Source organism: Arabidopsis lyrata (genome assembly GCF_000004255.2).
Source record: "Arabidopsis lyrata subsp. lyrata unplaced genomic scaffold ARALYscaffold_7, whole genome shotgun sequence".
Taxonomy (NCBI): domain Eukaryota; kingdom Viridiplantae; phylum Streptophyta; class Magnoliopsida; order Brassicales; family Brassicaceae; genus Arabidopsis; species Arabidopsis lyrata.
In genome coordinates, this window is record NW_003302549.1 from 2,222,678 (window position 1) to 2,242,665 (window position 19,988).

General features: G+C 35.4%; 6 protein-coding genes across 6 annotated transcripts; 1 reads left to right on the top strand and 5 right to left on the bottom strand.

Moving 5' to 3' along the window:
• Positions 1–5,366: 5,366 nt before the first annotated feature.
• On the bottom strand, positions 5,367–6,469 carry LOC9303133. The gene has a single exon (XM_021016583.1). It carries the CDS (start codon positions 6,432–6,434, stop codon positions 5,556–5,558), a length of 879 nt encoding a protein of 292 aa, XP_020872242.1. The 5' UTR covers positions 6,435–6,469; the 3' UTR covers positions 5,367–5,555.
• Positions 6,470–6,893: 424 nt separating this feature from the next.
• On the bottom strand, positions 6,894–8,018 carry LOC9305140. The gene has a single exon (XM_002869023.2). The coding sequence runs from the start codon at positions 7,941–7,943 to the stop codon at positions 7,092–7,094; it is 852 nt and encodes a 283-aa protein (XP_002869069.1). The 5' UTR covers positions 7,944–8,018; the 3' UTR covers positions 6,894–7,091.
• A 3,043-nt stretch (positions 8,019–11,061) lies between these two features.
• LOC9305141 (nucleolin 2) lies at positions 11,062–11,930 on the top strand. Its single transcript, XM_002867015.2, has 3 exons — positions 11,062–11,200; positions 11,292–11,353; positions 11,444–11,930. The coding sequence occupies exons 1-3, from the start codon at positions 11,150–11,152 to the stop codon at positions 11,727–11,729; spliced, it is 399 nt and encodes a 132-aa protein (XP_002867061.1). The 5' UTR covers positions 11,062–11,149; the 3' UTR covers positions 11,730–11,930.
• Positions 11,931–12,635: 705 nt separating this feature from the next.
• On the bottom strand, positions 12,636–13,979 carry LOC9303134. Its single transcript, XM_002869024.2, has one exon. It carries the CDS (start codon positions 13,718–13,720, stop codon positions 12,773–12,775), a length of 948 nt encoding a protein of 315 aa, XP_002869070.1. The 5' UTR covers positions 13,721–13,979; the 3' UTR covers positions 12,636–12,772.
• Positions 13,980–14,066: 87 nt separating this feature from the next.
• Positions 14,067–17,012, bottom strand: LOC9305142 (probable polygalacturonase At3g15720). Its single transcript, XM_002869025.2, has 10 exons — positions 16,583–17,012; positions 16,380–16,499; positions 16,109–16,246; positions 15,873–16,016; positions 15,750–15,779; positions 15,442–15,649; positions 15,105–15,186; positions 14,879–14,987; positions 14,665–14,778; positions 14,067–14,577 (listed from the first exon to the last, which is right to left on the bottom strand). Exons 1-10 carry the CDS (start codon positions 16,583–16,585, stop codon positions 14,338–14,340), a joined length of 1,188 nt encoding a protein of 395 aa, XP_002869071.1. The 5' UTR covers positions 16,586–17,012; the 3' UTR covers positions 14,067–14,337.
• Positions 17,013–17,784: 772 nt separating this feature from the next.
• LOC9305143 lies at positions 17,785–19,518 on the bottom strand. Its single transcript, XM_002869026.2, has one exon. The coding sequence runs from the start codon at positions 18,689–18,691 to the stop codon at positions 17,831–17,833; it is 861 nt and encodes a 286-aa protein (XP_002869072.1). The 5' UTR covers positions 18,692–19,518; the 3' UTR covers positions 17,785–17,830.
• Positions 19,519–19,988: the final 470 nt, after the last annotated feature.

Below are 19,988 nucleotides of genomic sequence, written 5' to 3' on the forward strand. Positions count from 1 at the left end.
TTTTTACTAAAATTCCTTTTCTCTTTTTTTGGTAATAAGACAACAAATTGTTCACAGCAAATATCTGTCCAAATACACTAATATCCCGTATTACGGTAAATACATAAAAACAAATGGAATACTAAATGGCTCCACGAGATTTACAATTGGGCCTAAAACAATATTTTAAAAGCCCATTCAATCTAGATCGGAAAAAATATTTGGGCCATTAATTAACATATTGGCATTAAAGAATATTAATACATAATACTCGACCATTATCTACGGGTAACAAAATTATAATATCCTTTACCCGTCTTTAGGTCAAGCGTACCTTTTTTCGAAATAAGTACGAGTCGGGTAACAGATCGAATACATGGAATGAGTATACAATGCCCAACCCTATTATACTATACAAAAATACAAATACGAACAAAACCCCGCATGAATCTTCAACCTTATCCTTCCAAAACCCAACTATTTTTTATACAAACTATACCCAAATACATATTTTATCGACCATTTGATTTTTTACCATACCAATATATTCAATCATGTAATATGTCACACATAATCTATTTTTAATAATCATCCCAAATTCAAATTGATATACACACATTCAAAACCTATATGACATAAGTTCTATACTCAGAAAATTGTATGTTAACAAATTCCCGCACGTAGGTGCGGGTCCAGATCTAGTTTTATGTAAATACCTTGCTTGATATTTAATTTTGATTTGATATCATAACTAATCTTTGCTTTTTTTTTCGGCACTAACCATTGAATTTTTTATACTGCCATTTAATTCTTGCATAAAAAATATTAATTAATAGTAGTGTTTATTATGAATGCAGGTTTGTTTTCCATAAAAACTAGATTGGATTTATGGAAGCACGTCATTGTTTCCAGTGTGAGGAAACAAATGTCGTATCACTGCTGTTGTGGCTCTTTAGTACTTTCGTTTCTGTTTATGGCTTTGATGCGGTTGTATGGTTAGTGATATCTCTGTATTTTACCTCTTTTTAGCATACATTTGCTATGCATTTAGCTTAGTATTCACTCTTATTTACTGTCATTTGTAGTCATTTTGCATCACTTTGCATACTTAGAGTATTCTACATTAGCATAGCATGCATTCTTGCATTTTCGAGCAGTGTACTCGAGCAGTGTAAGAGCAGTGTACTCGAGCAGTGTAAGAGCAGTGTACTCGAGCAGTGTAAGAGCAGTGCCAGAGCAGTTCCAGAGTAGTGTACTCGAGCAGTGTAAGAGCAGTGCCAGAGCAGTTCCAGAGTAGTGTACTCGAGCAGTGTACTCGAGCAGAGCCAGAGCAGTGTACTCGAGCAGATTACTCGAACTGGACCTGAGAGACTTACCCGAGCAAGATGCAACCTTTGAAGAATGGACTACTCGACCAAGCCACTCGAGTACTAGCTCGAGTAGACCCTAAACCGACTTTCTATTTTGTCGTTTTGTGTACTAGGGTTTTCTACTTTTGCTATAAATAGACCTCTTAGGGCTTTGCCCAAAGGATCTCGTTTTTATCCTCTGAACAATATTTCTGCAAACTTTTGTAATCCAAATTACTTTTGATCCTTTGAGTTTTTGCAATAATTTCCTTCTGCAAAGTTGTTTATCTTGCTCTGATCTATAACATATGATGTTTTTAGCGATTTCTGGGTTTGTGCAATTTTCTGGGTTTGTGTTCTTGAGCATGTCTGAGTAGTGGATTAGGGTTCTTGAGGATGGGATAGATTAGGTGTGGAATCCTTAGTTTATTTAGGTGGTTAAGTGTAGAATTGCTTGAATCCCTTCTGGATTAGTAGTACTTAGTGCTTATTCCTTTCTGATCAACTGGGATTTGAACCCAGACATTTCCACACCCACCAGGTGTTCGATGAAATGTCTGAACCAACTACTCCAGAGATTTACATACTCTAGCCCAAGAGATTGGATGTTTAGAATGTTTATTGACTATATTAGATTGAATCTTATTGCCTGCTTTGCTAGATTTCGCTAATGATGATTAGGTCTGGAACTGGTATTGCTTGAGGATCTCTGTCACGAGAGTGGATTGATCTGTAGTTGAATCTATTGTCTAGGGATAGCCTGTTTGGATTGTTAACCACCTAAGTAGATTAAGGAGACTGCTATAATCAATTACCCTATCCTCAGGACCTTTTATCTCATTTGATTTACTTGTCTCTTTACCTGTTGCTTATTGCTGCTTAGTATTGATAGTTCTTTCTCTTTATGCATGATCGTTCCTGTTCTGTAGTTTTATCGTTTTTATGCATGTTCGCTTAGGATTGTTAGATAAACAAACCTCTATTCTGCTTGGCTTGACTTAGTATTCTCTGATCACATCTTGATTGATAGTAAGAGCACCTGATTGGATTGATAACCTCTTATACTGCAATGACATGAAAGTATATTAGGGTAATTGATAGTAAAATCCTAGTATCAATTAGTCATCAATCATTGATCTTCTCATTGTTTGAATATTGTTGCATAGGAAAAATCTTCCTTTTTTATGAATCTTTCAAAAGTTGGGTCCATGCTATTCTCAGTGATTGATTACGTTTATTGAATATTTGTGTGCTTCCTCTGCTGATATTCTAATTCATGCTTTATTCGCCGTCTTTGATACACTCCGATTAACCATTGTGGACCTCTAGAGTCTAATTTGCAATATTAATGCAAGTCTCTTTAACTTACGGATTATGAAGAGCATCCTAAGATCGTTTAATTTGATTCAGGCTTTATGTGGCGGCTAATGTTTGGTCTTGGATGTGAATTAGTCTATCATGTTTCTTGGAAGGTAGGAAGCAATCTTGATGTTTACCAAAATCCAATGTGCTCTTTTGTAGCTCAGTTTTGTAATATGTACTAATTATTGTAGAGGGAACCCGAAACAAAGAGACCATATGTATGATTTTATATGCGAAGAGAAGCTCCGAATTTGAAATCGTCTCCACTCCGTTGATATGTGGCCATGGTGTGAAGGAGTCTGGAGCCATGGTTATTTCAGATTCGGACATAACCGTAATTGTTAAACTAATAAAAATAAGATCAAACGTACCGGATTGATGAGAATTTTTGGTGTTCTTCGTCATGTTCTTCGTCGTATGGATCTAACAAAACAAAAAATATATATATACCCCAGAAATTTTTTTTGTTTGTTAATAGAGAGAACCCACCAATTTTATAGCGTTGATTGTGACATCGAATTGTTTGTCGGATGAATATAAGTCTCTAATCCGGAGACTGAAGTTGAACCCTAACAAAAACATATATTCATAGCATAAAATTCATAAATAAAAGGTAGAACATCACATAGCTTTTTCTTCAAAGCCAACACATCTCTCTTTGTAGCCGAATTACTCTCCAGTTTGGTATATACTCAAATTTTCCAATGACTTCCTTCTCGAACCTGGAGCGTTTTTGCTTTGCCGGATATTTTTAGGATATGGCTCTTATGTATCTCTTGTGAGTCACTTGATATGTTGTTTAGGTAAAACTTTTGGTTTGAAAGAGAATGATCTACGACAAGCATAATCGGTTATTTGTTATATATGTGGCCATGTTCATATTGCTTTCTCCACAAGCAATTTTCCAGTTTTGTAGCATTCGATATTTAAATTTAAAAGCTTCAATACGTTGTATACATGTGTATGTATGTACATATATGAATTATTCTCAGTTGCACATAGTGGTTTCTAAGGGATAGATACTTGTTCTCTGTAACCCTCTCATTTTTAGTACCTATCTTCAGTGTTTACTTTGCTAAGAGCTTCTTGATAGGCATACATCTTTGCAATCTCAGATCAATATACTACAAATACATATACGATACAGTTAAGAAAATGATATTTCTCTTACAACTTTTTATATGGGTTTTATAAACAAGAGATCAACTGAAAGGTTACGCAGCGACCAATGGCGAAGGTAGAGACAAAGATACTACAATAGGGACGATAAATATGACACGATATATACAAAGGAGATGCCTGTTTCTATACCATTGAAATTTTACGTACATAACTACTTCAGAGAGCAAGATGACTTGATAGGTAAGAGATATGGTAAGAGATTATATTTTTCAATTATTTGTTTCCAACTACGAAAAACTCCAGCGACATACAATCTAAAAACATGAATATGTCATAAAATCAAGAATACAACAAAAACCAGGAAGATGGGCCCAAATTAAAGACCGAAACTGGACGTGGGGAACCCACGGACAGTGGCGGTCGGAGCGTTACAAATATGAAAGAAACGAGGAAGCATGAATATGTCATAAAACCAAGAGTACTACAAAACCAAGAAGATGTGCTCAAAGAACGAAACTGGACGTGGGAACCCACGGACATTGGCGGTCGTGGCATTACAAATATGAAAGAAACGAGTAAGCATGAATATATCATAAAATCAAGAGTACGACAAAACAAAGAAGATGGGCCTAAAGACCGAAACTGGACGTGGGGAGCCCACGGACAGTGGCGGTCGGGGCGTTGCTAATATGAAAGAAACGAGTAAGCATGAATATGTCATAAAATCAAGAGTACGACAAAACAAAGAAGATGGGCCTAAAGACCGAGACTGGACGTGGGAACCCATGGACAGTGGCGGCCGTCGGGGCGTTGCTAATATATTGTTGGTTTAAATATATAGATTTTTTATATTTAATTCTATTATATATATCAAGATATAAACACTAATAATTGTTTGTGATTCAAAAACACTATTAATTGTTGATTACTAATAATATATATCAAAAGTTATAGGGTTTTACCATAATTCTATATTAATGTCGTTATAAAAATTAGACTCTTGACAAAATTAAATCAATAAATATCCCTAACTTGATAACCCTAAATATTGATTATTAATTCTGGTCTTAATCAACATACAACCCCGCGCTGGGCGCGGGGACCTCCCCTAGTTTGATTTGATAATCGTGGAGGTAGACTTTCGAACATTTACATTTCTATTGGTCAAATGACATTTCCATTTATTACCAATCATTATCAGTTTATCATCATTAGTATTTATAATAATTACTCTTCTTGTGCATAGTAAATTTGAACAGTAGAAACTAACTAATTTTCCTACTTGTGATGACGCATAGTAATAAACAAAATGTGGTTTTCTGGTTGAATTAATTTTCCCTTTTTATTTGTACTTGATATATTTCCGAAAAAAGTGAAATTATTTACGTATTATTAAAAATAAAATAAAGAATAATAAATATACAAACAAAAGATTGCATTGATTTACTTATCCCATTTTCACAGTCAAGGTTCGGGTTTACAAAAAGATTTACCGTAGCAATAGTGACGTATTTTATTTTTCCAGCAGTGTTGCAATTAGAAAATTTTATTCTGTTGCACCATAACATAGAATTTTAAGTAACAATATCATAGATTAGGTACTTCAATGCGACAAACCGAAGAAAAAAATATAACTAAGGAAGAGTTTTTCGCATGCATGCCCACATGTTGAAATTAAACAAAGAATCCATCAAATAAAGAAAAAGGAAATAATCCTCAAATGTTTAGAATCATCCAAAGCCTTCACTCGGCTTTCTCGTCCTTCTCTTCTTCATCGTCTTGTGGAGGAGACCTATTAAGATCAAATTTTCGTTTAGGTCCAGGTGCCTTGTCTTCCTCCTCGATGGGATCTTTGTTCAGATCGATCCCCACAGCTCCGGTGCCTGTACCTAACTTTCCACCACCGGAAGAAGCAGTAGGAACTCCACCGGCGGAAGAAGATGTAGCGACTCCACCAGCGGCACAAGCTGTAGCGACTCCGCCACCGGAGGAAGCAATGGCGACTCCAACAGCGGAAGAAGCAGTAGCGACTCCAACAGCGGAAGAAACAGTAGCGACTCCACCAAATCCTTCCTCAGCCGCATTGAATGTTGGCGGAGGAAGAAAACCTAGATAACCACGATCTTTATGCTGCCTTAAATGTCCAAAAACGGCCTTCCAAGAAGCAAAGCCCTTCCCACAAACATTACACATAGGAGGGCCTTGAGGTAGATGAGTCAACTGGGTAGAACCTTTCCTACGGGGTTTCTTCACTACCTCTCTTTCAGTACTTGTCGTCCCAATGGCGGTAGAACCAGACGCTGCGGCTTCAGCTTCCAATAAGACACGTGGCCTACCAATTTTTTTACTATTGGGAGTCCCACTAGCGTTACCAATACCACTTGCAATTTGATCTGTCTTCCCCGCCGCTTCTTCGACGGCTGCCACAATCAAATTCGCCGCGGCAGCGGCTTCGTTACGGATGGTTTCGTCCACATGGAGACTCTCACTGAGTCTCAGTGCAGGAAGGGCAAGAACAATTTCACGGATTTCTCCTTCTTCATCGCTCCAAAGATAATCACTCTCGTCAGAATTTTCAATAATGTCTTCCTCATTAATTTTGGACTTCTCGGGATTACTCATGATTTTTTCTTTGTAGAGATAGAGAGTAACACGTTTTCAATGTTCATCGAAGTGGTCTTTATATAGTTTCTCTGATCACACGGCGGTTATGACCGTTATTTTTTTCTCTGTGTCTAACGTGTTCGTTTAGATCTCTCTCGCGCCTTTTCTTTAAAAGGTTGCGTCCGTCGGATCCATTTAAAATCTCATTTTACGAAATTACCCCAAAATCTCATTTTACGAAATTGCCCCTACCAGAACTTAATTTAAAACACGGATAGCGAAAGATAATCACGTGTGTAAACCCATATGTAACTTGGTTTTTTCAGTTGGTATGAACCGGAAATCAACTAAACCGGCACACATATGGCCCACGGACCGAATTCCCACCTCTTCTAAACCATGAAATCAACTAAACCATGATTTTTTGGTTTTAGAGTCTACATTTTTTTTATTTCTATAAGTTTTTGATCGTAAATATATAACTAGGCTATATGTATTTTACACTTTGATTTGTTCTTATATTAAAGTCTGGCTTGTATATATCAATGAATCTATTTTTACAAACTAATCTCTATATTTATGTTTAATTAGTGTACGAAATCTTATCCATGCGTCTATAATGTATCCCTCCGGCAGATTCTCTAAAGTCGAATGCTCTGATGAATACTTTAAAATCTAATGAGATATTATGTTGAGAAGCGAGGCTCGTGTTCTTATCAACCTTCGAAATAACCCTTCTAGATTCTTCTCGAACCCATCGATGCTCATCTCAACCTCCTCAAGCTTCTCTTGAAGATCATCACAAGAGCAGCATATCGCCGAATCCAAACTCTCCAACTCGTTCTTGGTCTCCTCAACATGATGAACCTTCTTTTTCTTTAGTACCGAAGCCAGCTTGCTCTTAATGTTACTTTGTTTTCTTCCCAATAAGAACTCCAAAAACGACCTCAACACCGAGACGCTAACGGAAACTACTTTTCTCATTGCATTTGTAACCGCCACAAGATGTTCTTCTTTCTGACCATTATTTACCGATAAAGATGAACTTAATCCTCCATCAATGTTCTTCAAGGATCCAAAAAGCTTCTTAGCTTCTTTCCTCATGTTCTTTCTAAATCCGACATACCCCGAGATGGCAACATCGAGTTGGTCTCCTCCTCCGGCTAATTTCTTTCTCCTAAGACATGATTGAACACCACGAACATGCTCGTGAGTCTCCACCATGAGATCCCTCGAAACGCTGCATATATCCATTAGCCTCAACGAACCGTCAAGCATTTCCTCCATGAACTCAGATCCATCTGACGACAAAACCCGTTGCGTTGAGCCCATTTTCAGAAACTCCTCCGTACAATTGTAGAGCTCCTCCAAACCCGCCAAGCCCATCAAGACTGATTCGGACGAACCAGTCGTGGTGTTAATCGAATTAACCTTGTTAAGAGCTTCCTCGACCCCGGTCGTGCTTGGATGCGATCTTGAAGGTAAGCTTATAGATCTTAGTTGATTCTTGACGATCATATTCGACATTTTTTTTTATAATATGCTTTTGTTTTGATTGTGTTCTAGAAATGTGTTTTTGAGTGTTTGTTGCTTTTTTGATCGATCTGCTTGATTCAACTTGCTCTACACATGTATATATAGCATAGGGTTTTGCCTATCAACCAACAAAACTTCAACAATAATTGATTATTTAAATTTGATTGGTCCGATTATTACTGGCAAATCTGTGACTCTCTTAGCTGTCGGGCTATTATATTGGTCAAATTATTTGGCCACAGAGATGAGCCTGATGAGTCATCGATTGTGTTGCCTCCGGTTTTGCCACATTATCAATTGACCTTTCGAGTTTTTCAAATTTAAAATGATCAACGGTGTTAAAATGGTCTCGGTAGGTAACGAGATCCAGATCTTCCTCAACAGTATATTATATAGTCCCTTCTATTTTTTTTTCTTTCCAAAATCATCATTTTTAGGTCGCTTATTACGAAAATATTTTTTATACTTAAAAACTGCCGGCTATATGGTTTTCCTCACATTCCAAATCTTATCAAAAAAACAAAAAGATTTCCCGGTATGACACGAATAAAGAAGTGCACGAGTTTTGAGTTGATTTGCTTGCGAGATATCACTTTGACTTTTTGTATCAATCCAGATTGATTGATTCTCATTATCCTGGAATGGTCTAGTTAACTTGTTTACTTTTTACTTTTTTTTTTTTTTTGTTTACTTATTATTAGCAATCATAAGAAGGTCGTAGAAACCGATCTAAACGGAACCTATATTTTGAACACAATACAGATTTCTTAAATTCTTTGAATTAAAATTTTATTTTGTCAAATATTGGTAACTAAATTCAACATTGGAATTTTTTTTTTCCATTTACTGAAACCAAAAATTAATTTAAGAAATTATAACAATTCATTAAAAATCGGATCATATGAATAACACTTTGCAACGTGTTGTGGGGCGAGTTAACACAGAGAGACAAATGTTACAACATGTACAATTCTACCATATGCAGATATTGAACATTTTTATATGCTAAAAGATAGGGATACAAACCACAATTAAACAATGTCTAGCACTTGTGATTTTTTTTTCTTTTTCAAAACAACTAATCTTTAAATTAAAGTATTTGTACTTTTGTATTAGAAGTCGTCTTCGAAAAGATTTTAATTTGATAACTCATGAATGAAAAACCCTGATTTTAACATAAAATTAATTGCAGATTTGATAATTGTTGATTCTGAAAATCACACAATGAATTTGTTTAAAGGGGAAAAACAAATTCAATTAACTCTCTCTTGCTATTTGATCAAAGACTCGAATGAAAGGGTGAAATTTATTGCTTAGAGACAATGCTAGAGTTTAGCTCAAGAACAATTAGGATTTTTTGTCCAAAGTTGCGGATCCCTTGAATAGAAGACAAACCCCTCTATTTATACAAGTTTATGGCGGTTCAGAAATAAGTTAATCTTCTAAATCTTCAAGGCTTTATCTTCCGATTTTCTTTTCTTTTGGGGATTCTCTTTTTTCTTCTAGAAAAATCTCCTTTTTCTTTAATGAGGAAGTCGGTTGCAGGCGATCTCCCGTCTTTGAGTTGAGCTCGCCAGACGATCTCCTTCTTCAGCCCATTAACAGATTTAACCGAAATTTCTCGGTTTACATTAAATTCTTAATTTGATTCGTAATTCGTCCGGTTTAAGTTGGTATTGTCGAAGGTGCTAATTCCTGCACCAACAATAATCATATCGTATAGTGACATAATATAGACTGAAATTCATAATTTTAAGATACTCTTTTGTGAGACGTTGTGTTTAAATTTCCAATAATTGGTTACTACGAGACTCTAGTACTAATTTGTTACTACAATGCAGTATACAGGTGTATAAAGGCTATGAATAGTTTCTAGATTCATATCAACAAAGTATCCATATGATTAGCCTCATCATATTTTGTCACAGTCCCCTACACAAAGTACACGTGTAAAAGCTTAATATTTTTGTTGTAAATCATCTTTTATGGCAAGACACCAATTATTACATGTTCCAACACATTATGTTACTGTTCTTATTAATATATTAAGATCTAAAACAAACATTCTTTTTAGCAGTTAGCTATAGGCTCCACGTAGTTGTCAATGATCTTTACTTATTGATGATAACTACCACGTCAATGATCTTGCTAAAACTAAAAGAATCTTACACCAATAATTATGAATGGGATAAGATCTATCTAGAAGAAAGGGGTGTCTAAACTAAAGTTGTGTTATCAGAAAATGTTTTTCTACAAACAATAATATTTTATTACGAAACCTCCACCAACTTCAATTTCTGACAATCGGTACAATTTTTTTTTTTTTTATCATAATAGTGCTACTAGGAACTATCATGGGGTAAAAGTTTCAAGATGGAATATGATTATTGAGAAATTAAACCAAATAGACTTCTCCTTTTTTTTTTGAAAAGAAAACAAATTTTAGAACGCAATAGTTTATGTTAGTGAGGCAATATTAGGATTCAAATTTGAAATGTTTGATAAAAAAGAAAAGAGAAAAGGAATTAATCCTGTGAAACTCTCTCAGATAAAATGTTTTACAGGATTTTTTGATTTTTAACTTAAGATCCTAAGCTAAGTCTTTGCATAATACTCCTCACCAATGGAGGTGGTCTTAGTGTGTTAGAAATATTATCGTGTGGGTGCTACGTATCATTGATGTTGTGTTAGTAATTAGGAATATAGTATATCATTAGGTTTCTCTCTAAGAAAATAAAATGTGGTTAAATTGCATGCGTCCAAATAAAAATAAAAATTAATATATTTTTTTTTAAACGTGTAAATCCTAATTATTCTAAGTTTCATATGCCACGCCAGCTTGTTAAGTTGTCTACGTACTTGTCTAGGAAGAGGAAAAGTTTTAATTCCGGTTAATGGTTGGGTGCATCCGAATCGAACCGGCACAAACCAAAAAATCGAAAGGAGATTTATAGTTGGGTCGGTGCGTGATAAAAGGAAATCAGACTTTTGAAAAAAAAAAAAAAAAGAAGGCGAGACTTGGTGGACCACGTCACGGAATCAATGCAGAAATAAAGAGAAAAAAGACAGTTTTAACCTCTAAAGCAAAGAAAAAAGGATAATAAATAGCTTCGTCGTGGTGGTCGTCCTCTGAAATCCCTAAAATCGGAGGAAAAAATATATTGATCCTAGGGTTATCGACTCATCTCAACCTCGCCATGGACATGGGTATGTTCAGTCAGCCACCTCCCGTCTACGGAGCCTTGCAAGTAATCTTCCTCTCCTAATCCTTATGGCTCTCTCTCTCTCTCTCTGTTTATCAATTAATGGTTTCTGATTAGATCTTTTGTACTTTTTTAGGGGATGAACTTTTTTGCTTCTAATCCTGAGATGAAAGCCTTTTTTGAGAAACCAAGACGCAGGTAAATTGATGCTTTGATTTTTTCGAGATTTGTTTATGCGAAGATGTTTTCTTCATCATGTGTTGATTGATTGAATTATTATTATTGTAGTTGGGTTATTGACGTTGAGGGCTTCGACACTTCGGTTCCTGCGGATGAGATGGAGGAGGCGTTGATCAATCATTTCAAGTCATGTGGAGCAATCCTTAGGGCTTCTGTCCGGAGACATCCTGACAACGGCCTTGCTAATATCGTCATGGTCGGAGACGACGCTGATGAGAAGGTGATGCAACTTAATGGAACTGAATTGGGAGGAAAGAAACTTGTTGTTAAGGCCAGGCCGTATCCCAGAATGGATTATAGGCATCTTAATCTTCCTTTTGCCTCCTCATCATAAATTTGGATCGAGGTACAATGCAACCTGCTTTGTTTTTATCACTTGTTGGATACAATGCAACCCCCTTTCCTTTGGCTCTTTCTTTCTTTACCATGTTTATTAAAGTAAGCTCCATATGTATGACGTTTGTGTGTGGATGATTAAGTATGTATGCTCTATTATCATTCATTATCTAGTTTGACCTCGTTTCTCTGTGGATGATTATGCATGTAAGCTCAATTTGAGAGCTCTTTGATTAGCTAGTCAAAATCTGCTCACATTTAGTATCTCGACTTGGTTGCCTTAAGTGAACCACCACTTTATTGTCTTACTCGAGACAGACTGAGACTTTTGCTTGATCGACTTGGTTGCCTTAAGTGAACCACCACTTTATTGTCTTACTCGAGACAGACTGAGACTTTTGCTTGAGGACCTCATTGCACAAATCCAAATTCTCCTCCTCCTCCTTAGGCTCTCAGTGAGGGGGATGCCTCACTACTTGTGCTTCAACTATTGCAATAGCAACATGCCTATCCGTGGTGCTTCTGCTGATAATATATCTCCTACCCCTTCCCGAGTTGTAGCTCTGTCCTCTTCATTGTTTCCTTTGCTTCTGCTTCGGTCTCTGTGTAGTTTTCTTCCTCTTGGACAGATTCCCAGAATTGTTGCACCGTTTCCTCTATTTTCTACACAAGGTTTTAGGTGCTCAGTCTCAGGATTGTCTTCTTAAACCTGATGATCCATGATTTTCATGTACTGCGAAACTCTCTTCTGAGAAGGAGGCTACTTGTGCCGCTGCAACCGCCTACTTGTGCATACGTACCTCCCTTGTTTGGACATTGCTAAATAAACGCATACATACATCCTATAATAATAAGACGCATCAAGTTTCGATATGTTTCAGTCCAAATTAAAAAATTTGAACAATTAAGTCCGAACAAGATTGCCACTGATTTAGTCAACTTGAACTGTTGCACAAATACATATTCTTGTCTCCTCCTCCTCCTTAGGCTCTCAGCGAAGATAATTTGAGGAAAAAAGATTTACATCTGTTAACAAAAATCTCAGTAGTAACAGTTACTGAGGATGTTAAGGAACAAAACTCTGTTTTTAACTAAAGACTTGGAAACAGAGTCCAGTTCTGCCTCCAGATCACGAAAACCATCTTCAACTACATCTCTCCTCATCTTCTCCTTCTGCCTTGTCTCGACTTCGAAAAAGGTTTTACTCGGATCCAAAATAGAACCCAGAAAAACTTCATCAAGACTCTTCATTTCTTTTATCAGATTCAGAGATTTATCTGATAATGACGACGATACGAAAGGAAAAGGCAAAAACCCAATGGTGGTCTTGATTTTTTTCGTTGGAGATGGTGGTGGTGGTATTGTTGATAGGAACAACAAAAGATGTCTGAAAATCGAGACAGTGAATTCAATTGTCTCTCTCAGAACAATCGTGGATGCTATCGTTGAATCGTGATCTATGTTGGTGGAAATATCTCTAGTTTCCATTTTCTTGAGTGCATTGATCTGTTTAGAGATTTCTTTCTTTGCCTTCTTCCGCAAGTTAACGTATGCTTTCGCCTCCTTCTCTACGCTTCCTTTCCTACGAAGAGCAGATTTGAGATTCGTCACGTGTTCTCTCATCGCTACAATCACCTCCCTTGTGGCCTCATACACGTCGAGCAACAGAACAGATCCATCTAAAGAATCTTCCAGAAGTTGTTTCCCTTTCTGGTGATGAAGAAGAGTGTGTTTCACGTAAGGAGACTCAAGTAGCTCATGCACGCAACTGTAGAGCTCAGTGAGGTCCACGAGTCCAACGAGAACCGTCTCATACCCAAACGAAGCGGATATCGAGATTGAGGAAGAAGATCTCCGCCAGAAACTGAGCCGGTTCAAGGCTGCTCTGATCTTAACAGAGAGTGGATGGATTCTTGAAGGAAGACTCACAGATCGAACCGGTTGGTGTGTGGTTTGATCAGACAAGAAGACCAAATCTAAACCTTCCATGTTTTTTCTATCTTTCAGAACTCTAAATTGGATTGAGATGGTCTACCAGGGTTCTAGAGGGTTTCTATATATATATTGCAGAGAAGCTCACAAACAGAGGGATCCTCGGGTTAAACAATGTGGGAACATGTGAGAAGAACATGGGTCTCTAATCTGATCTGTTTGTTTCTAACATGAAGAAAATCATCAGTTATGGTCAGTGAGTCTTGCAACTCATGTTCCTCTTTGTCTTCTTCTTATGCATCTATACAAACTTTGTCTCGCAAAATTAATTTTTAAATTCAGTTTCTTGTTCGTCAGGGTAAATATAATTTTGGTTAAGAGAGAATTAAAAATGTGTCCGGCTTCAAAGAACCAAGGCTTGTCTTTCTTGTCTTACGTTACAAATGCTTTAATAAAATTAAAAATAAGAGTTGCGTAAACAATCGGAGGAATCTTCAGGTAAGTTTAGTTAAAAGACAAAAAATGATATAACGTACGTAACAGAAGTATTTAGTTTTGATTGCCAAGACAAAAAAAAATCTGTGACTGTAATTCAACCGTTTGAAAGACATCAATTGATTTCTTTCTACGACAGTAGAAAACGTGGGTAGACTACTTTTGATGTACATTCTCAATTAAGAACTAGTGTTATTTTTAAAACAGTCTCGCATCAAATCAGTATCACTTGACTCTCCATCAACATATTGGCAATTAACTTTAGGTTTTCCTCCATTCGCCATGGTAATATCAATTCCATCCATGACAACATCTATACAATGTGTAGTTTCACTACATTTAAGCGTTATAGCATTTTTATTTGACGATGTTCCGCGAAAATCGACATATTTTACATTACTAATTGCCACTGATGATTCCTGTTAAACATAAATACATATATTCTCACAATTTAATTATACTTTCAGATATATAATTGTATTTATAAATTATTAAAAAGTATTTACCTCTCCATCAAGCTTTCCTTTATCTATATATTGTTGGTCGATTATTATTGGATTTTTTGTGTTAATGAGCGTAATATCCGTAAAACTTATGTTTCTTGCATATCCTTGTCCACCCTAAAAATCAAAAGTAACAATACATGTAACACATTTTATATGATTAATATCAATGTAACTATAAGAGGTAGTAATTAGTAAATAAGAAAGAAAAATATACCAGCCATGTCTTGATTCTAGCTCCATTCGTCGTCTGATTGAAAGTGCAGTGAGTCACGTGAACATCACTCACTTTAGCCTCTGCTCCACCCGCTCCTAGACTTCCCACACTGTTTTCCAATAATAATTTTTTTAATAAATTCTCTCAGCCTTTTCTCTGTGCAAGTAAGCTTTCTATTCATGGTTAATGGTGTCATCTAAAAATAATAAGTACTATTATGAATTACCTTATCCCATGACCAGGTCCACAGTTAATTCCAGTGATGTTAATATTAGAACTTCCACTGTTGATTGCTATACAATCGTCACCTGAGAATTTAGTGATTGAAATTCAAATAATTTTACTTTGCTATATATATATATTTTTTTGTCAAACTTACTTTGCTATATTTCATAGTCTAAAAATATTATAAATTAATTTTCCAAGAGAAGTATAACAAATACATAAAAGTTGGAGCTATATATAGTAAGTAGTGACTTAGTAATTGGATAATCTCTAGTTTGTTATGTGTAGTATTCATGTATTAATAAAATGCATGAGCGATTTATAGATTAAGTACGGACCGGTTTGAATTGTAGAGTCAAATATGTTGATATTAGTCGAGTCACTTATATCAATCCCATCTGTATTGGGACTTGTCTCGGGTGCAAAAAGATTTATATTTGATATTGCAACAGTATTACATGTTTTGATTGATATATGATTTTTTGGACTATCAATCGAGGTTATCCCGTTTATCCTCAGGTTGTCACATTTGCTGATATGTAATGCCTACAAAAAAAAAGTGGTTTATTTAATAACAAATTTAAAGCAATCATAATCAAAAACAAATTTCCAAAGAATGTATATTAAGATTAATAGATATACTTACTGTAGGTCGTTGAGAAGCTTTCAGATTTAGCTACAAATAAAGAAACTCTCAATGATTTTGATATTACAATGGAGAAAAGTATATTTAAAAAGTAATATAAATTATGATATAGCAAATTGTCACCTCCCAAAAAGATGAACCACGACTATCAATCGTTCCCGAACCAACGATTGTTAGACCAGACACAGTTGAAAATTTGATCCACATTCGGGAGATGGGGTCCGACCATGCGACTTTGTCACTAGGTGCAACGATGGCGCCATCCAACTTCAAATGAGAAAATACAATTTTTATTGATTTTCTTAATTTAAACATAAATTTATTCATCATATAAATTTGTGAATTACTCGTCTATATACCTGAACTTTTATCGAACTAGATTTACATGGGCCTTGGAACACGGTAGGTTGAAGTAAAAATGTTTTGTCAGAAGGAATAAGAAGTGTTTTTATGTCCCCGTCTCCGCCACATGCAGCAGTCCATGCTTGTAGAAAAGCCTTTTTAACATAATTATTTTTTAAAATATTAATACCAAAATAATACCAAAGTAATTAATTATAAGAAAATATGTATTTATCAAAAATTCACATATTTTGTGTAGAGAGAACATAAATTCAAAACATAATTTACCTTTGAATCATCAGTTTGACCATCTCCTTTGGCATCAAAATTGAGTACGTTGTAATTTTGGCCGTACACAATACCAAAACAGAGAAAATTTATCAAGATCGAAATATCCAATATGGTTTTCTAAAACACATAAGAAAAAAAAATGTTAGAATAAACACGTAACAAAAAATACGATTGGAAAAGTGGATTGATTTGATGTCTACCATCGTGAAATGACGATTATGAAAATCTATTGAATGTGTAAGTACTAGGTACGGTAGTGTAGGTGTTTTGTATGTGTTTATGTCCTGTATACACAATTATGTGCATCTACGTATATCTGAATCATACATATTGTTCCCTCTTACATAAATCTAAATTGTCTACCTTAACTATTATCTAAATTCTTATCTCATTTGAATAAATGAAACTATACATCTCCCTCTTATTAAATGATGTACACAAAGAAGTAAAAAAAATATTGTATACAATATTTCTAAAGTAATACATACATTTTATTTGTTACAAGATTATGATATGTTTTACAAGATAACGCAGGAGAAAAAAAGAAAATAATTTGGATACTTCTCACACTCTCCACAACTTTAGAATGAATTAGTGAAAAAAAGTTAGGGAGATGTTATAAAGAAAGAGGAGCTAGAGAGACTACACTGAAGTCGCCGAATTTACAGACACGGAGAAAAAAATAAAATTTGTGGTGGTCAAAAGCCAAAAAAAAATGGTCGGAGTTCACGGAGGAGAAATCTCAAAATAGTCAGTAGGTTGTGGTTAAGGCAATGTCAGGATTCGTGAGCAAGTTAGAATGTGACATGCTTAAATTAGGTGTTTTTGGTAGAATGTGAGTTATAGTATACTTAAATTTAGTGATTCGACCATAAAAATTAAACATTATTTTGTATTGTAATCGATTAGCATTAATCAAAACATTATTATTAACCAAAAATATCACGCAGCATAATTTTATTGGCTCAGAAACAAATATTTGTTTCTGAGTAGTGCTCTCGTGGATCATCATCGTACACAAACAATAACATGTCATGTAGACTAATTCCCCACGACAAGCACGTGACGTGAGCGACACGAAGCTAGAAGACAACAATCATCAAGTTTGGTATAGTTTGTTCAGCATGTGATGTCGTAAGTGATGATGATGAATGGATGGTGATGATGCACCATATTCCATATATACACATGCACCACCTCTTTTTTTTGTTAATTAATTCGGTTTGATACTGTTTAATTCATCTTATAACTTCTGAGATTATATATTTCTTCACCGGATCAATTCACGTATCATCCAATCCGAACCACAAAAGAAAAAAAAAAACTTTTTTATGGAAATGGACAATAGTCAAGAACTCAAGATACGATTAACTATTTTTCTATAATAATTTAATTTCATCTCTACAAAACCTGGTTTTTTACACAAATTAAATACAAAACTCTTATTGTTATAGAGTAACAATGTTCAAGAGAGACGCTCTATGTTGAATAAGTCGTCTAGATAAGTAACTTAACTCATCCTTAATTGCTTCAAGGCTCGCATTAACCATAGCTAATTTCCCGAGGATTGTTTGCGCATCAATGTCCTTCACGATCTTCCTACCGATGATTCTTCCAAAGAAAGAACGGATCATCGAGTTATCTACACATCCAATTTCACCATTCTTCTTCTGGTTCTCACCGGAAGAAGAAAGAAACTGCAAGAGTGACTGCAAAATAGAGATCGTCGACGCGTTTGATTGCCTTAGAATGTTGGAGACCATTGAAGAATGTTGATCAAGATCACGAGATTGTTTGATAACCGGATCTTTTTTCTTTCTTTGTGTCCTTGCAAGGGATTTAAGTTGTCTATCTGCTGCGTTCTTGAACTTCTTCTGAAAGCTAATGTAAGTTCGGATCTCGGACTGAACGGAAGAGAGATTTCCTCTGCGTCTACGTAAAGCAGATTGAAGTTCTTGAATTTGCTCCATGAGTGTTCCTATCAAGTCTCTTGTGAAGTCAGAGACATCTAGTAACAAGATGGATTCATCAAGAGAGTCTTCCACAAGTTTCCCGTTGCGACAAAGGCGAAGAGCTTGTTGGCCTTGAGGAGAACATATGACTTGTTCATTGACAAAGTCATAGAGCTCAACGAGCTTGGCAAGTCCAAGTTTGATCCTAGAAGAAGCTGATGAAGAAGAGTTTAAAGCTTGAATCTTTTTCAGTTCTTCTTCAACTCTCTGTGCTTTAGGATGGATTAGTCTTGTAGGCAAACTAATAGACCTAGCAGGTACATGCGTAGTCACCGCAGAGGATGATGATTCTGCCATTTTTCCAAGCTCTGAAGCAAACAGAGAAATCAAAAGACTTAAACTTGGAAATGGTTTTTGGTGGGTTATAAAGGTTCAGAGACTCCAAGGTATATAATAGAAGAAAACTTAACAGAGAAATCCAAAATAACCCTTTAAAAAGGTTTTAATGTAAGAGCAAATTGGGCATGTGTTAAAAAAAAAACTTATAAAGAGGATATTTGCACAATTATCCCCTTTTGCTTAATTTATTTAATAATCTCTTTGTGGTTATAAATGGAGCAACGTCAAGCTTTCTTGATTATTATGATTATCTTGTCTCCTAACTTGTCCCTCTTTGCCTCCTCCATCACCGCTGGCAAACTCAAAGATCTGTTTCATGAGGAAAAAAAAAACACGACAACTCAGAGAAACGTTTTCCAAGGAGAGATTTAAACTTATAAACAAATATTTGCACAAAGAAAAAAAGAAGCTAAGGCCATTATTCCAAGAATCTAGGGTTTTAAAACAATAAGAGTAGTAGGAGAATCTTGTTCAATAAGGTCGTGGTACGTTTCATTTCCTATTCATGTGTGTATTTATTTCCGTAGCTTTCTATTATTTTAATGTGAGACAAGGAGACAGAAGTTTTAATTCACAAATATATTGAGAATATGACAGAAGAGAGAAGAAATAAACTAAAAAAAATAAGGAATTTAATTTGCCAAATGATTTGAAGAGAGTCATCAAAAATGAATAGAGTATTAACACAATGTTGACCACTTGTCCTTTGTAAATCTTCTCTAATTGATCCCATGAACATTGTCTTCTCTTTTGGCTCTCAATAATTAGCAATCTAATTTCACTGAAACGTCACAATACTCTGCACTTGGCTACTTAAGTGTTAAGAAAATATTCTTCTTTTAGTCTTTTTCCTCTTGTCATTTGAGAGAGTAATCAAAGCAATTTTTGATCAGATACTGCTGTCTGATTTACTAGAAAACATATCCAATTTCTGTTGAGATTTGGATATTACAAAAAGCAATTTTTGTTCTCTTAAGCAACCACAAAGTCAAGCACAGTAAAAGCGTTCATAAGATTCACATATTTTACGCCATTTTTATTTCTTATAAGAAGAGTAGTGTAGATGACAATAAAGGTAAGAATTTTAAGAAACATGTATATAGGACAACATCAATGCTAGCTAGCCTAACAATGCTCTGCAACAATTCAATATCTTGACAATGTATGCTTAAGGATTTTATGTTCATGTGACATTACCTATTAGAATCATGCCTTTTTGAAGCAGGACAATTTCTTCGATACTGTAAAACTCAGA

Coding starts and splice junctions, on each gene's coding strand:
- LOC9303133 (XM_021016583.1), bottom strand. CDS start 6,434: ATGAGTAATCCCGAGAAGTCCAAAATTAATGAGGAAGACATTATTGAA.
- LOC9305140 (XM_002869023.2), bottom strand. CDS start 7,943: ATGTCGAATATGATCGTCAAGAATCAACTAAGATCTATAAGCTTACCT.
- LOC9305141 (XM_002867015.2), top strand. CDS start 11,150: ATGGACATGGGTATGTTCAGTCAGCCACCTCCCGTCTACGGAGCCTTG. Junction 11,201..11,291: donor CCGTCTACGGAGCCTTGCAA/GTAATCTTCCTC, acceptor GTACTTTTTTAG/GGGATGAACTTTTTTGCTTC. Junction 11,354..11,443: donor TTTGAGAAACCAAGACGCAG/GTAAATTGATGC, acceptor TTATTATTGTAG/TTGGGTTATTGACGTTGAGG.
- LOC9303134 (XM_002869024.2), bottom strand. CDS start 13,720: ATGGAAGGTTTAGATTTGGTCTTCTTGTCTGATCAAACCACACACCAA.
- LOC9305142 (XM_002869025.2), bottom strand. Junction 16,017..16,108: donor CTAGTTCGATAAAAGTTCAG/GTATATAGACGA, acceptor TCTCATTTGAAG/TTGGATGGCGCCATCGTTGC. Junction 15,650..15,749: donor AAGCTTCTCAACGACCTACA/GTAAGTATATCT, acceptor TTTTTTTTGTAG/GCATTACATATCAGCAAATG.
- LOC9305143 (XM_002869026.2), bottom strand. CDS start 18,691: ATGGCAGAATCATCATCCTCTGCGGTGACTACGCATGTACCTGCTAGG.